The sequence below is a fragment of the Saccostrea cucullata genome, unplaced genomic scaffold (genome assembly GCF_032062105.1).
Source record: "Saccostrea cucullata isolate Sc308-1 unplaced genomic scaffold, CSIRO_AGI_Scuc_v1 ctg229, whole genome shotgun sequence".
In the NCBI taxonomy this organism is placed as follows: Eukaryota; Metazoa; Mollusca; class Bivalvia; order Ostreida; family Ostreidae; genus Saccostrea; species Saccostrea cuccullata.
The window spans coordinates 285,001-301,967 of record NW_026928915.1 but is presented as its reverse complement, the minus strand read 5'-3'; the positions used below and the strand labels follow the sequence as shown (position 1 = coordinate 301,967).

The 16,967-nt window shown below is 32.5% G+C and overlaps 1 protein-coding gene across 1 annotated transcript in view; it reads right to left on the bottom strand.

The window, feature by feature from the left end:
• The window catches only part of LOC134279188 (MAM and LDL-receptor class A domain-containing protein 1-like), a 96,968-nt gene that overhangs the window by 50,087 nt on the left and 29,914 nt on the right, over window positions 1-16,967 (bottom strand). Inside the window, exon 6 of the mRNA XM_062761539.1 lies at window positions 320-447. Within this exon, the coding sequence (XP_062617523.1) occupies window positions 320-447 (128 nt within the window). The remainder of the gene's footprint in view (window positions 1-319; window positions 448-16,967) is intronic.

The window sequence follows — 16,967 nt, the reverse complement described above, 5'->3', positions numbered from 1 at the left end:
AATTGACCTTGGATCAAGGTCATGACAAACCCTTGGGTCATGGGCAATCTTTGTGTGAAATGAGAATCACCAAGTTTACCCAAAAGAAAGATATTGACCGGACACGAAGTATGAAATTTTTTCTTCCAGGGACCTTGAACTTCTCCAAATGACCTTGGGTCAAGGTCACGACACACCCTTAGGTCATGGGCAATCTTTGTGTGAAATGAAAACCTACCACAAGTTTAACAACAAGAGTGATACTGCTCATTTAGAACAGATTAAAATGATAAGTATATAGAATTGTAGATATTTAAAAGGTTTACATATATTGTCTTACCTGACATTTCCCATTTGATGATGAGGAAGAATTCCAGACTGAGGCACTGGGAGCTGGAAACACTGGGCTCTCTAGAATACCAGCATCTAAATGTCTCCCATTGTCCATTTCAACATACAAATAATGACCTGAGGAAAGTAAAACAGCAGTATGAAAGGACACTGTGCCATAAAATGTTATCTCTATTTTCTTTAAAAAGTGTTTTTCTTTCGAAATCCATGACTTTCAAGCTATTTTTAATAAAAAGAGTCTTGCTTCCTTCTCCTGACCCAGGATAAAAAAAAATAGTAGGGTAAGTGAGGGGAACTTAAAAAAAAGTGCGCAGAAGTTAGCTGCTTTGTGATGATTATGTACATACAAGTTTAAGCATAAAACTGAAATAATTGTTGATGGGACAAAATATTTCTAAAGCTTTTAAAAAAGAAGCCCATGGGCCTAATAGGTCACATGAGCATCATGTTATAACTTTCCAACAATTGAATTTGATTCGTGTTTTAAACTAGAGGCCATGAAATTAACAATTTTGAAAAAGGCACCATTGCTTACCATAACAATATACTAAGCATGCTTACTTTGGTTACTTAATACCCAGACTGAGGTAGATCAGAGTAACAAAGAGAAAATGCAATTCCACATTATAACCAGTTGTGCAACCCATCCCACAAGAACCACTGACCCTTGGGCCACAAATTTTAAAATTTTTGAAATTTTTTCATAAATTTTATTTCATCATAAAAAGTTAATTAATAGCAAAGAGCAGATTTCAAAGCATTAATTTATTTTTAGACTATGACCCCCCACCCCAACCCACCCTCTAAGTACCCCTGACCCCCACCCCAACTCACCCTCCAAGTACCCCTGACCCAGGGGCCCTGAAATTAACCATTTTGAAAGAGGCAGCTTTCTTCATCATAGATATGTACTTAGATCATTGGCTTAATACCCAGGAGCAAAGGAAAAGATTTTCAAAGAATTCATGCATTTTAACTAAATAAACATAAGGGCCCTGTCCTAACACAAGGAACCCGACCCAAGGACCCTGAAATTCACAAATGTTGAAGAGGCATCCTTTCACATTATAATTATGTACCGGTACATACTTCATTGGTTTAATACCCAGGAGCAGAAAAGATTTTAAAAGAATTTATGCATGTTATCAATATATAATCAATAGAGCCCCACCCATACCGAAATAAAGTACAAAAAAGTATACTTTTATTGTACTTTTTTAGTATTAAATTTGTGCTTTTTAGAAAAAGGTCAGAAAAAGTATACTTTTTTTGTACTTGGCCAGAGAGCCTCTGAAAGCTGATGTACTTTTTTTGTACTTTATTTGAACTTAGTTTTTCTCCACAGTACTTTATTTGTACTTTATAGAACTTAGTTTTTTTCCACTGTACTTTTTTTGTACTTCATTTGGACTTAGTTTTTTCTCAATGTACTAAAAATGTACTTTTCTTGGACTTAAACTTTTTTGGCAGAATCAGAAAAATAAGGATGTACTTTTTATGTACCTAATTTGGACTTTGTTTTTTTCCCATTGTGTTCAAATTATTTTTGAAATTTTATAACAATTTTTATGAAATTAGTTAGCAATTTGTTCATATAAAAATATTTATTAAATTATTCTAATGATTTAGGAAAGTTTTATTCTAATGTGAGCATTCAGAATTCAACTATGGTGTTAGCATAAGAGTATATATAATATATGGCTATTTAATTTACTTGCGTATTTGTTGCAGGGAAAAGGGGGTGTTTAATACAGTTACAGTCAAATGTATTTGTATTTCTGTCATGCTGTGTCCATTTTATGTTTAACAGAATTATGTCCTAAACTCATTATAATCATCAAGATTTAGTAAACCTGATGGAAATTACATCGTAAATCTGTACAGAAATAACTCTCTCTCTATCTCTCTATCTCTCTCTCTCTCTCTGGCTGTGGAAATATTAAATTATTTAAAGGTAAAATTTTTGGAAAGGAAGTAATTTACATGAACAAGTATTCTGCTTGCTTTACATTTTACATCTCTCTCTCTCTCTCTCTCTCTCTCTCTCTCTCTCTCTCTCTCTCTCTGCAAACGATGTTTATTTCAAATGACACAGGTGGTTGTACTCGGTGACCTTTGTTGTCTAGACGGTGCAGTGGAAACATACACATAAATTCACAAGAAGTTTCTGGGAAAACGAAATCACACGCGATAATTTTGACTATGTGGTAAACAAAATGGATTGAAATCGAGTATTGAGAAATACATCTTAAATTAATAAGGGAAAATATAGTTGATATATTTAGTTGATAATTAAGTGTCACCTAAGTGTAGTTCTAATAAACGGAAATAGCAAGGAACGAATATTAATACAAAAGCCTCCAAGATGCACCATGTCTATCGTTTTATTATCACGAAGAACTTTCATCATGTTTACGGGTATAAACAATGCACGAAATATAAGTAGCATGTGCAAACGTCTAAGCTGCCTGCATACAAGATATTTCGACATTGAGATTGAAGACTGAAAATTTTATTAGGATTTTTGCAGTTAACAAATTCAAAATTTCTTGTGGCTTTACAAATTGAACTCGATAATTTATTGAAAACAAAAAAACAAACAAACAAAATGGCGACGACGATTATTACACAATATGGCGGTCACAATTGTGGTAAAGCTAGATATCAAGTACTGCACAAAAACGGCTTCAAAATAAATTTAATGATTTTAAAAACATTATTAAGAGAATTTCTGATGTTTTTATGAACTAATTCTGTATTTATTTATTTATTTTTTTAATCACGTGACTCTTTCAAAGTCAACGATTGGTCAACAACGAAGCGCGGATTTTTCCGGGGACGATTTGAAAATTGGTGTGATTGAAATGCTGAGACCAAAAATAGAGATTTTGAAGTCGGTAAGGCTATATTTATGTTTAAAATTTGGATAATGTTTGTAGGAAATGCATTTCACCACTATAGAAACGTATTTAACGAAGAATTTCCATATAGATTTTACATAATGTGGGAATTTGTGTTTTCGATTTCTGGTTTGTTTTGATCGGTATGACAATGTAAATTTACATTTGAATTAATTGAATGGAACATGCTTTTTCTTAGACTATGTGAAACATGAATCATTTAATAACTTGTCATATTTAATTCCTAAAATGTTTCAATATGATATTTATGCAGTAAGATTATAATACAATGAGCACTGCTCAGTATTTGGAAACGTTCACTGGGCTACGTAAAAACATTTTTGTAGCCTAGCTATAAGTCTTAGCATAATTAAAAAAACACAAAGTCTACTGAATTTTGTAAGATTTAAAGTTTGTTAAACAAATAAATGGATGTTTGTTAAAAGGCAGAATGTATATAGCATGATGTAGTGTGTGTGAGGTGGGGTTGAGATTGAAAAAGGGGGGGGGAGGTAAGTCAATACAAATAAATTTAATACTGGGGGATTGAACATGATAAAAAGGCATTTTAAGTATCAGCATTTACATGCATCTGATAAATTTGAAGTTGCACTTGTTAGTTATCACTTAAGATGTACTGATCATCTTTCGAGGCTGAAAAGAACTTCAAATGGGGGGGGGGGGGGGTTGGGGGGGGGTTGGGGGGGGGGGTTGCTTCAATATTGACACACATGAATACTTTTTTTTATTCTAAACATGTAAATTGCAAGTAATATAACATGAGGAATATAGACAGGGTTTTTTTTCAAAGAAACTTAAAAATTTAATTTTAGAGTAATCTTAATCTTTCAACATGCATGTTCAAGTTATCTGATTTTCTTCTATAATTTTCAGAAGTTCCTTTTTTACTGTGACTTAAATGCAGAGCTATGGGAAAATACTAGTGTTGGCAAATCGGACGATTTTTAGTAACCGGTTACTCGCTTCATCTTCCGATCGAGTACCCGGTTACTCGGATGATTTTTCGTAAAAGTATCCACATCTTTTATTCATCTTGTGCTTTACTTATCGGTAGTAGTAATTCACAAATATACTGAATTTTGGACATTATATTTACAATACACACATGCGTTATTGTGAACGAATTTTGATTTTAGATTAAAGAAAATAAGAAATTTGACACACGAAGAAGACAAATAAAGACATCGTCAATCACCGTCTCACCATTGCTTTCCTGATGCTTTCCCTTTCAACCCCCGAAATGTCGCTATCAAGGAGAATAATAATTATCTACATACTCCGTAATTATTAGTTAATTTTCGTTAAGATTTTGAATCAACTGTTCTTTCTTACAGTTACAACCCAAACTTAATTTGTCTGAGGCGGCATCTCGTTAAGTTAAATTATCAAATGAGGTAATCATAACTCAGGCCTTCAAAAGTTGTTTACCCTCGAGCAATCAAGGCTATTAATTATATAAACTGTGAAAACTAATCAAAATAATTTGATCCACTACAACCATGTATTAGATCAAGTCTAACGGTATCTAAATTTAGGGAAATGTGTAAGTATATACATTTATAAACTAGAAAACAATCATTTTATATGCATTTACTATGTAATTTTTTTTGTTCATGCGAGTAACCGGATAGCAGTTTTACTAACCGATACTCGCATCGTTCGACGGTTAACCGGGTACTCGTTGCCAACACTAGAAAATACCTCAACAATATAACTGTATCATATCACCAGTAAGTATATTAATGCCCTGTTCAAATGGAGAGTTTAATTTGCAGTAAATTAATGCCAAGTAAATGCGAAGTAAACTAATGTGAATCAAACTAATACGAGTAAAATTGCGTTCACACGACAGCTAATGCGAAGTAAACTAATGCGAATTCTGTTTCTGCAGCACGGCTATTATGACGTCATTTGCAAATCACGTCACCTTATGCTGACGCAGATCCATTTGACATGATGGCAAAGTGTCTGATTTTATGATAAACAAAATTTTCCTTAGTTTTTCACTCAAAAATAGCACAAGTGGCATTTGACTAAATTTTGCCATTACGCATGCGTCAGAATTTAGTTCGAATTAGCTTTGCCAAGCGTTCACACAGAGCTAATGTGAAGTAATTTAATGCGCAGTAAACTTATTCGAAGTAAACTAATTTGCACTAAATTCTCTGTGTGAACGCTAAGCGAAGTTAATTCACAGTAAACTTACATTTAATTCGTATTAAACTCTCCGTGTGAACAGGGCATAAAATTTAAATTTAAATGTAGTCTGACTTTGTAAAATAAAAAAATTTTAAAAATCATATCAAACTGGTAATAATATGATGCATGTACTATGTGAGTCTGCCATGTATTAGCTTATGAATTTATATTTCTGCTTTTTGAGAACTTTGATGTTTAATTTAGAACTGAAAAAAATTGATTATTAAACTTTTTTTGCAGAACCCAATGAAAAGTGCTTAGAACATGTTGAAGGGTTAAACCACATAGCATATTCAAATGAAGATCACAGAGAGAAAGATTGGGTGAATAGACTTAGGAGTGTAGGCGATCTGTGAGTGTGATCAATCAGTGACAAATCCATGTACAGGACAAGCCTGTAGGATGCAATTTCAGTTTGGGGGGTTGGGAACACCCCTACCTCGAGATTCCAACCATGTAGTGACTAGACGCAAAAGGATTAAAAACTGTTATTCTATAAAATTATATATATAATCTTGTTGATGATTTTATATTCCAATTTATTCTCTAATTATTTATGGAAGATTTATAGAACTGAAAATAATGATTTCATGGACTGTCAAAATTTCATGCTTTTGAATAACAATTCTGTAAGTTAAAAAAGAGATTTAATTTTTTGGGTATATCAGATCTGAATGCATTTTTGTTCTTTTTAAACCATCAATCTAAAAGAAGTACTTTCTAAATAATTTTTCTGCATACATTTTTGTACCTTTTCGCACACATTTTTGTACTTTTTCGCATACATTTTTGTACTTTTTTTCTGGAAGTATACTTTTCTTGTACTTTATTACACCTTTTTAGCATACAATTTTGTACTTATCTAGAAGTATACTTTTTTGTACTTTTTTTGGAAGAATACTTTTTTTGTACTTTTTCTAGAAGTATACTTTTTTTGTACTTTTTCTGGAAGAATACTTTTTTTGTACTTTTTCTGGAAGAATAATTTTTTTGTACTTTTTCTAGAAGTATACTTTTTTTGTACTTTTTCAAGGAGAATACTTTTTTTGTACTTTTTCTCGAAGTATACTTTTTTTGTACTTTTTCTAGAATTATACTTTTTTTGTACTTAAATATGTTTAATAGTTTTAAGAAAGTACTTTTTTTGTACTTCCAATTATACTTTTTATGTACCTTGGTCAAATATAGAAATGTACCAAAAGTATACTTTTGTTATCCTTTTTCTGTGACTGAGAACACACGTTTCTGAAAAAGCACAAAAAAAGTATACTTTTTTTGACTCAATTTGGAACGACCAAATCTCTCGTTCCAAATTGAGTCGAAAAAAGTATACTTTTTTTGACCTTTTTTTGTACTTTTTTTCTGTACTTAATTTGTACTTAATTTCGGTATGGGCCACCTTGACACCAGAACTCCTGACCCTGCATGGGGCAGGGACCCTGAAATTCACAATTTTTGTTCCCCTTCACCCACAGATGCTATATGCCAAAATTAGTTGAAATTGGTTATGTGTTTTCAGAGTAGAAGTTGAAAATGTTCAAATGTTAATGCACGACAAATGCCGAAGAACAAAAACGGTTAGAAATAGGTCACCTGAGTGACTCAGGTGACTTAATAAATAAACAGGATTTTTAAAATTGAGATTCAATTTCTATTACATAGTCCTATCTTTATAAATACTTCTGGAAGTAGTTCAGTCATTATCGTCATGCATTGTTCAACCTTATAAAACACATTTGAGAAGTGTGTGGTATGGAATGCCATCAAACATTTTTTTTATTCCAATATCATCAAGAATTTTCAGTGTTGATAGAAAGTTGTCTTTAAGAGTATACCTTTACAATACATTATTATAAATACTTTTGATCTGACAAGATTAAAAGACCTTCATATCTAGCATATATAAAGCTAATTACTGCTACCATAAAGCATGATTATTTTTGCAAAAGGGTGAGCTAAAGAAATATTAACAAGATCTCTCTCTGAGGTATAAAACTTTATTTCCTATCTAGCTTGTAACACGAGCTTTGATTGGTTACAAAGTCGGGTGTAAATATCCGTGCACCCGACTTGAGCCGGGTGTAAATAAAACGTGACGTCACAATGTATACATTCTCTATGATAAAAGCTAAAAATCATGTTTACAAAGCATTTTTATGGGTACAAAGGAAATAAATTCGTTATCCAGGTCCAATCAAGGGTGTACGGTTATTTACCCCGGGTTGTATTCCATACACCCTTCGGCCTTCGGCCTCAGGGTGTATGGAATACAACCCGGGGTAAATCCCCGTACACCCTTGATTGAACCTGGATAACTAATAGTCCCCAGTAGGTCACTCTTAAGAAAAGACATACTCTAAAAAAATCACAGAAAAGAGCTCTTCAAAATAATTATACTGCAAGAATACAGTGAAACAAGCTTATAGTGAACATGCTTATAATGAATTAATGCTTACAGTGAAGTGATTTTCATTCCCCATATAAGTTTATAATATATTGTAAACATGTATTGTACTGTATATAACTAATAATGCTTATAATAATACAATAAAATGGTCTGTCCTTGATTTACTGTATATTTATGTAGCCTGATTCTTTAGTTGAGATGAAATATTGGTTGAAGGCAGTACGTAACATATCTGGCTGTAGGCAATTTTGTGTGAAGAACCATTAATAATTAAAACATTAAAATGTTGTGATCCAAAACACATTCAACATCCATGATCATGATCAAGTAACCTTGACCTAATTTCTATTATCATGGAATGGGGTCATGACAGGCCTATTGGTCCAAGGCAACCTTTGACCAAGTCTGATATTCTGACTCCTTCAATGCAATTCTTTTAAGTCAATGTTCTGAGCTCTCCAGATTATATGACTTATTAGCCTTTGTCCAGGGGTCATATATATTTGTGCTTCTAAATTTCTTCTGCTTAAAAGTAATACTTATATTCAACAAGTTATACAGAATGAAATCTTTACAAAATCTTTGACAAATGACATAAAAATATTAGAATCATTAATTCAATTTGTATATATTCTAAAAATCTGTTAGGGAAAAAAGTCAGAGACACTCTTGATAAAAAATGTTTACAAACACATGATGATTTCATATTCTTCACTTGTACCAGGGAGGGGATCAAGAAAAGCAGAGCTGCCAACATTCTGAAATGACAAATAGTAAGGCGGGGTCTAGGGACCACCTAGGCCCCCTGACACTGAAGATGTTTTGTAAATGGACATGCAATCTACAGCATGTTTCCATTTTGTTTACTTTAAAACATAGACATGAATGTGATCGGCATTCTAAAACCGAAACGATGATAAATGAAAGCGTTGTAAGAATTATGAATATATTATAATAGTAGAAACTATAGACTGCCAGCTATGAAAATACCGGTATTATAAACTTTGAGCGAGAAAAACTGAAATTGGAAGAATACAGAAAGAAATCGTAAGGCGTATTTTAGATGCTGATTTCGTACGTCTTATGCCAATATCGTAAGGGTTGGCAACTCTGGAAAAGGGTAAAAGGGCAAATAATTTCTCTCTAGTTTTCAATAGAAACAACCACTAATTTGATATGTACAACATAAAATGAGGTCTTAAAGATATTCACATGTCAATTCATATCTTCTGATGTTTCATGTAGAATTTACAAGCTTCTATTAAGTGTATGTTCATAAAATCAAATATTTTATTTCATCAGAGATATACAGTTGAATCATAATATGTTATCTTGAACTGTATATATGGGACTGATTAAAAAACAAAGATAATCTGAGGATTCCAGATATTAAGGGTAAATTACTTTTTTTAAAAAGTGGTCTGAAATTTCAAATCACTCCGACATATCCATAGTATTCCAGTTATCAGTGTTCAGGAAATGGAAGTTCAACTGTATAAACAGCATACATAAAGACAGTGTTTAGATGTCTGCATGAGGTTTTTATTATGGTAAGGAAAAAAGATTTCAAATAAAATGCTTATTTATTGATTTTCTCACCACAATTTGCCATCTTTGGTGAATTCAGAAAGAAAAAAAAAGGCAAAGTCAGATGAGATCGCCTTTGTATAATCCATGATAGCATGAATTGAGTTGAAGGAAATGACAAAAGATGAAGGGAATTGGTGGATTAAATATTTCAATCACAGAAAAGATCTAAAAAAATTAATCATATTTATTTTCAGTTGCTACTTTAGCTATATATTCAGATATATCAAAGGCATTTCTTTAGAAAGATACTTCAAACACACAGGTATAAAAAATTACAAACAACTCCTTCATTTAAAAAATAAATTACAATTATTTATAGGTTTACCATGTGTATCAAAATTGTGTTTATCACAAAAATAATGATGTTATTTTCATAAATTTGAAGTTAAAATGACAAAAGTCCATCTGAACAATATGTCCATGGGCCAGATTGCTCATCTGAGTTACTAGTGTCTTTCTGGTCAGCCAGACAAAGTTTAACACTCTACAGTGCTTCAAATTGTGGCATTAATTAAGGGGTAAAGAATTAAGTATTCCTGTACAAATTTTGATCACCCATAGAGGCTCCACCCTACTCTCTGGGGTCATGATTTGGATAGGATAAATTTGAATTTAAATTTCCCAAGAAATCTTACACAGAAGATTCATCTTTACTGATCCAGTGGTCCTGGAGAAGGTTATTTTTAAATTACCCCACACAATATTCAATTTTTCTTAATGATCCACCATTGGAAGAGGTGTGACCTTTCTTTTTAACAAAATTGAATTCCATTTAACAATGGATACTCTGTGCCAAGTTTGGTTGAAACTGATCCAGTGGTTCTGGAAAAGAAGATGACAATGTAAAACGTTTGCAACATACGCTATAACAAAGGACAGATTTTGATCAGAAAAGTTCACTTTAGCTATCAGCTCAGGTGAGCCTTTATGTATTTTCAATTATGTATGAAAAAGGGGCAAAGTTTATGATAAAAAATAGTGACATACACTTGAATTTTTCATACTAAAACTATTTGGGCTCAGCCCTTTCCAAGAAGATGCTGGAATTGTTCAAAAGTTACAGACTGGAAAAGATAGATCAAATAATCTGATTGAACATTAGACCTTGAAATTAGGACAGGGTGGGGTAGTTTAGGGATGAAAAAAAACTATTAAATGCCCTTTTTAAATTAGAAGCAGTGTTTCTATTAAAATCTTTAAAGAACGAGGGTGCTTTTGATTGGCATTCGGCATTTTACGCATAAAAAGTGAAAATTTTATCAACATGTCACATGAAATTTTACCATTTTTTTAGAGGGTCATCATGTGCAACAGAAAAAAAATATAAAAACAATTTGCTAAAAAATAACAAAATTTGGCCAGTATTTGGTGTTTTACATTAAAAAGATATATTATATGTTTAATTTACATTCTGGACAACTTTCCATGATTTTGAAAAGTTCTTTGTGTGTTTTAATTTCAAAGAAATGAATCCATTTTTTAAAGAGAATCGGCATTTTTTCCACAAAAAATCCAAATGTGTGAATGTGGTGCTTGTTAAAATCCATTCTAAATGTGTAGCGGTGATAGCTATATGTTGGGCTAATTCTTAACAAAACCGGAAGTGTTTGGTTCAAAAATGGCGCGTTAATTTTTTTTTCATGCAAACAACCATTTATTTATGTCAGTTTCTTTTATGACTTTGTCAAAAAGGCTTTGAATTATGATAAATTTTGGTTCAGGTGAGGAAATCATGTTCAAATCTTTAATAAACATGTACACGTAAAGCATCTATCATTAAATATTTCAAGGTGTTTATCTTATGTGTAACATTATGTATTACGAAACCCTAATGGTGTAATCGGTATAAATGTTACAATTTGTAGGTCTTTCAAACTAAATAAAAAAAAAGAGGCCCATACATGTACCAAGCATAAGGGTACTTTCAAATTTTTTTTGAATTTTTAATCAAATATATGATCAATCATGGATTTGCTATTTTTTAGAAAATGATTGCAAAACCAGATTTTTAAAGAATTTTCCCTATATATTCTTTTAAAACCTTGGTCCCAAAAGTTTATATCAAAATTGTCATAACTACCTGAACATGCTTTTAAAAATATGATGAATTATGGCTTTGTCATTCTTGATTAAAATTTTTAAAGAATTTTCCTATATATTTCTATGAAAACCTTGGCATTTGGCAGGAATACCCCCGGGGGTCATGATTGAAAAGTGAAAATTTTATCAACATGTCACTTGAAATTTTAATTATTTTTTATTCTTAGAAGAAGATTTTTAAAGAATTTTCCTAATTATTTCTATGTAAAACCTTGAGCTTTAATTTGCTAAAAAATAACTTAAAATTTGGCCAGATCGGACATTTGGTACAAAATGGTACATTACTAAACACGTTTTTCTAAACTTTTTCTATCTCTGGGTCTCCTCTCCATGATTTTGAAAAGTTCTTTGTGTGTACTTTAATTCAAAGAAATGAATCCATTTTTTTTCCATATAAATATGATGAATTATGGCTTTGTCATTCTTGAGAAGAAGATTCTTAAAGAATTTTCCTATATATTTCTATGTAAAACTGTGTGAATGTGGTGCTTGTTACCCGGGGGGTCCTTTTAAAAAACACTGTAAATGTGTACATGATAGCTCCCATATGTTGGGCTGAATTATGACTTTGCACTCTTGAGCGAAAAGTTTTTTTCAAGAATTTTCCTATATATTTCTATGTAAACAACTTTTTTTGTCAGTTTCGTTTTATGTACTGGTGTATTGAAACTTTGAATTAGATAAATTTTCCTTCAAGTTTCATCTTTCCTGGCACAGTGGTTCTTGAGAAGAAGATTTTTTAAATATACCACTAAATTTTCATTAATTCCCAATGTACATGTACACGTATCATACATCTATGCATTAAATATTTCAAGGTGTTTATTTTGTGGTAAGTTTGGTTGAAATTGGCCCAGCGGTTCTTGAGAAAAAGTCGAAAATGTGAAAAGTTTACAATTTCACAGACGGACGCCGGACAAAATGTGATGAAAAAAAAAAAAAACCTGTGGACGTGTTTGTAAAATCTGACCAGCTATGTTCAGCCAAGCAAATCACGGACATTTAAACCGTAAATGTTTCATACAAATGATTCCTGCAGATCACTCGCCAAATACGCCCATCTTCTTAAAGAAGAATACATGAACCATTGACTTAAATCGGGACATTTTTTAAGTCAATGGTACAAAGGGAAAATTAACGTTTTTTTTTCTTAAAGATTTTGTTTAAACAAATAGACTTATGATCAAAGTTCAGAGTAAATTCACAAAATTGTGACATTTTGGTTCCACAATTAGAACATAAATAATCTAGCTAAATTAGAACTGACTTGAATACAGATGGAAACAAACACTTCAAACTTGTTAAGAGAGAAGTGCACTTAATGAGTTCCATTGGTTAGATATTATTTCCCTGGACCAAATTTAACTGATGCCATTTATTCAACATCATGTCGGCAAAGCTAGATAATTCCCCCCTGACTTTTCAATTATGCATGATAGAAAAAAAAATCTTAAAACTCTATTCCTATATCATTCAATCTATAAAGAATGTATGAAAATCTATTCAAAGAGATAGATTTTTATTTCTTTTCTTTTTATGAAATTTAATCAAGAACAAAGACTGAATCTGGCTCTTCTGCATAATTAATAAGCCACTAATTGCTATTTTGAATAATATCCTCTGCAGTTAAAGGTTTTGGCTTAATTATTATGTTTTCTTCCATCTCCTTTATAGCCTACAAAAATTCACAATACAGCGAGTAAAACACTCTTATAACGAACTGATAGAGACGGACAATTCTAATTTTAATTGCTATAAAGCATAATTCTTTATATATCCATTAAGTTTTCAATGCACATTTAAGTCGCAGGGAATGAAAATCACTTTTATAAGTGTGTTTCTCAGAACTGTGTTTTACTGTATGCAAAACACAATTTATTGTGCAAGCATTTCATGTTATGCTGTCACTATATGATATGACATATACAGTCACATATGAACTTTACTTAGGACTAGCATTAACCCAATATTAATACAAATCTATATATGACTCTGCTATTAAGTTCAACTCCTCTTCTTTTTGTTTTGCTCTCTTACTAAATCTTTATTTGTTAAAAGATATAGTTGACAATTACCTTGAACCAAGATTATGACTCAATCTAAGACCAGCATGGTCAAACACTGGGACCACAGAAGCAGCTCAGACATGATTTGTGGCAGGTGCATGGACAGTTGAGATTTTAATCAATACCCTCATTCATTAATCATAAGCTTAAGGCATATATATACGCCTTCAAGATGACATTAACTTCAAAACCTTTAATTTTTTTTCTCTCATTTTCTAAAAGAATAATATATATCCTTGATCAAAATAAGAGAAAAGCTTAAATGTCATACCTTAAAGAGGCCCATGGGCCACAACACTCACCTGGCTTTGACCCTGCAGTTCTATAACAGATTTTCCCACTATATGTATTCCTCCATTTTTGATCACTTTTTGTGGCCTTCTTATAAACAGGGGTCAAGATTTGAACAAACCTGAATTGATACTATCAGAGGATGCTTCAATATTAATATGAATCATCATGGATATATTTTTGAGGTGTTACAAAGATTTTTTTTTTTCAATATATAATCCCTGATGTGGCCCTCCTCAATTCCTGGGTGGCCATGATTTGAATAATTTACAATCTATACTACCTCAGGAAGCTTCCCCACAAGTTTACGCATTTCAGGTCAGGTGGTTCCTGACAAGAAGGTTTTTATTGATCCCACCCTAATTTTGAATTTTTCTTAGTTGTTTCCCCTTGAGAGGGCTGGGACTTGGCCCTTAATTTTAACATTTAAGACTTCCTTTCACCCAGGAATGCTTTGTATAGACTTTGCTGAAATTAATTGTCTTAGTTTCTAAGGACTCTTTGGAAGGATTCTGAAATGTGAAAAGTTTACAGATGGACAGAGAACAAATGGACAGATGTATGGAGTACAGAATTTAATCAGAAAAGTGACAATAGCAGCAATGCTCATGAAAGATTTTAATTAAGCTATGTTTAGTTCCTGACCAATTAAAACAATGCATGTTAAAATTTTCCTGTAAAAATTTAAAAAAAATTATTTTCTTAAACAAGAGGCCCATGGGCCTTATAGGTCACCTGAGTATCATGCAACAACTTTCCAACAATTGAATTTGATTCATGTTTTAATCTAGAAGCCATGAAATTCACAATTTTGAAAGAGGCACCATTGGTTATCATAATTATGCATCCAGCATACTTATTTTGGTTCGTAATACCTAGAGGTACATGTAGATCACGTAACAAAGAGAAAATGCATTTCCACTTTATCATAATCAGTTGTGCACCCCATCCCACAGGAACCACTGACCCTGGGGCCACATCTTTCAAAATTTTGGAAATTTTATAAATTTTATTTCATCATGTTGTTGATTAATACCAAAGTGCAGATTTCAAAACATTAAATCATTTTCAGACCCCCCATTCCCACCCCACCCCAGTACCTCTGTCCCAAGGGCCAGGAAATTAAGCATTTTTGGAAGAAGCAGTGTTCTTCATCATAAATATATACTAAGATCATTGCCATAATACCCAGGATCAAAGGAAAAGATTTTCAAAGAATTTTTGCATTTTCACTATTTAAACATTAGAGCTCCACCCTAACACAAGAAGCCCTGACCCAGGGGCCCTGAAATTCACAAATCTCAAAGAGGCATCCTTCCTCCTCATAACTATGTACATAGTTCATTGTTTAATATCTAGGTGCAGAAAAGAAGATTTATAAAGAGTTTATGCATTTTCACTATATAAACAATAGAGCCCCACCCTAACACCAGAACCCCTGACCCTGGGGCCATAAAATTCACAATTGTGGAAGAGGCATCCTTCCTCCTCGTAACTATGTACTTAGTTAGTTTATTTAATACCCAGGAGCAGAGAAGAAGAATATCAAAGAATTCACTATAATAATCTATATGGCCCCACCCTTAGTTTATTTTAATACCTTATTCACCATAACTATGCACTTGGTTAGTTTATGTAATGCAGAGAAAAAGAAGAATATCAAAGAATTGCATTTTCACTATATAATATATAGCTATATGGCCCCACTTTTAAAAGAGGCAGCCTTATTCACATAACTATGCACTTGGGTAGTTTATTTTATGCCTGAAAACAGAAAAGAGGAATATCAAAGAATTATTGCAATTTCACTACAATAATCTATATGGCCCCGCCCTAGCACTAGAACCCCTGACCCTGGGCTCATTAAATTCAAAATTTCAGAAGAGGCAGCCTTATTCACCATAACTATGCACTTGGTTAGTTTATCTAATGCCCAGGAGCAGAAAAGAAGAATATCAAAGAAATAATGCATTTTCACTATATAACCTATTTAGCCCCGCCCTAGCACTAGAACCCCTGATCCTGGGGCCATGAATTTCAAAATTTTGGTAGAAGACTTAATGCTGATTACAGTCATACCAATAGTTTGACTGCTTGATGTCCAGGAGTAAAGAAGAAGATTTTTAAAGATTGCACTAATTTTAGTGGTTTTTGCCCCACCCCTCAGACCCCAGGGGGGCAGGGACCATGAAATTCAGTTTTTGTTCCCCTTCAGCTATAGATGCTATATGCCATATTTGGTTGAAATTGGTTCAGTGGTTTCAGAGAAGAAGCTGAAAATGTTCAAATGTTAATGCACGACGGACGACGATGGACGAAAACAGATAGTAATAGGTCACCTGAGTTTACTTTTTACTCAGGTGACCTAAAAAAGGCCCTTTCACAATAAGGTTGCGAGATGCAATTAATATTCATTGACAGCGAAAATTAGTTTCAAGAGGAACCAGAGGAACCTTAATGCTGAAAATACTACAATATTGAAGAAACTGTATGGTAGACGAAGTTCTTATTTACCAGAATTACTGTACAATTATTTTCTGCATCAAATTTGACTTTTATAAAATGTGAGCTCTGAAACAATGATTTGTCCCAAAAAGACTGTAAAACACCAGTTTAAATGGCGATTGCATATAAAATCATGGAAACATATCACAATTGAAGTCCATAAAATCTTCAGAAAGTTTTAATAGACAATGTGTCATCAACTCTCATGAAGACACTTTATACTCTTGAGACATGTTATTTCATGGTAAAGATATTCATAATGCAATCTGAGGGTTGGGGAACAGCTTTATTGCATTGGCAAGTCTAATCTGACAAACTTTGAAACCCAAATTAGGAGACACTTCAAGACAATACATTGATTTTATAAGATAATGGACAAGAGACCCATATAGAACAATGCTCACCCGAGTAAACATGACCCAGTTCTTTTAAATCAGTAGAGTTTTCGAAATTATTCCTATGTAAAACTTTGATCCCCATTTGTGGGCCCCACACTATCTTTAGAAGTCAATGGCTTGAACAAATTTGCATCAACATTATCTAAGTATACTTCCACAT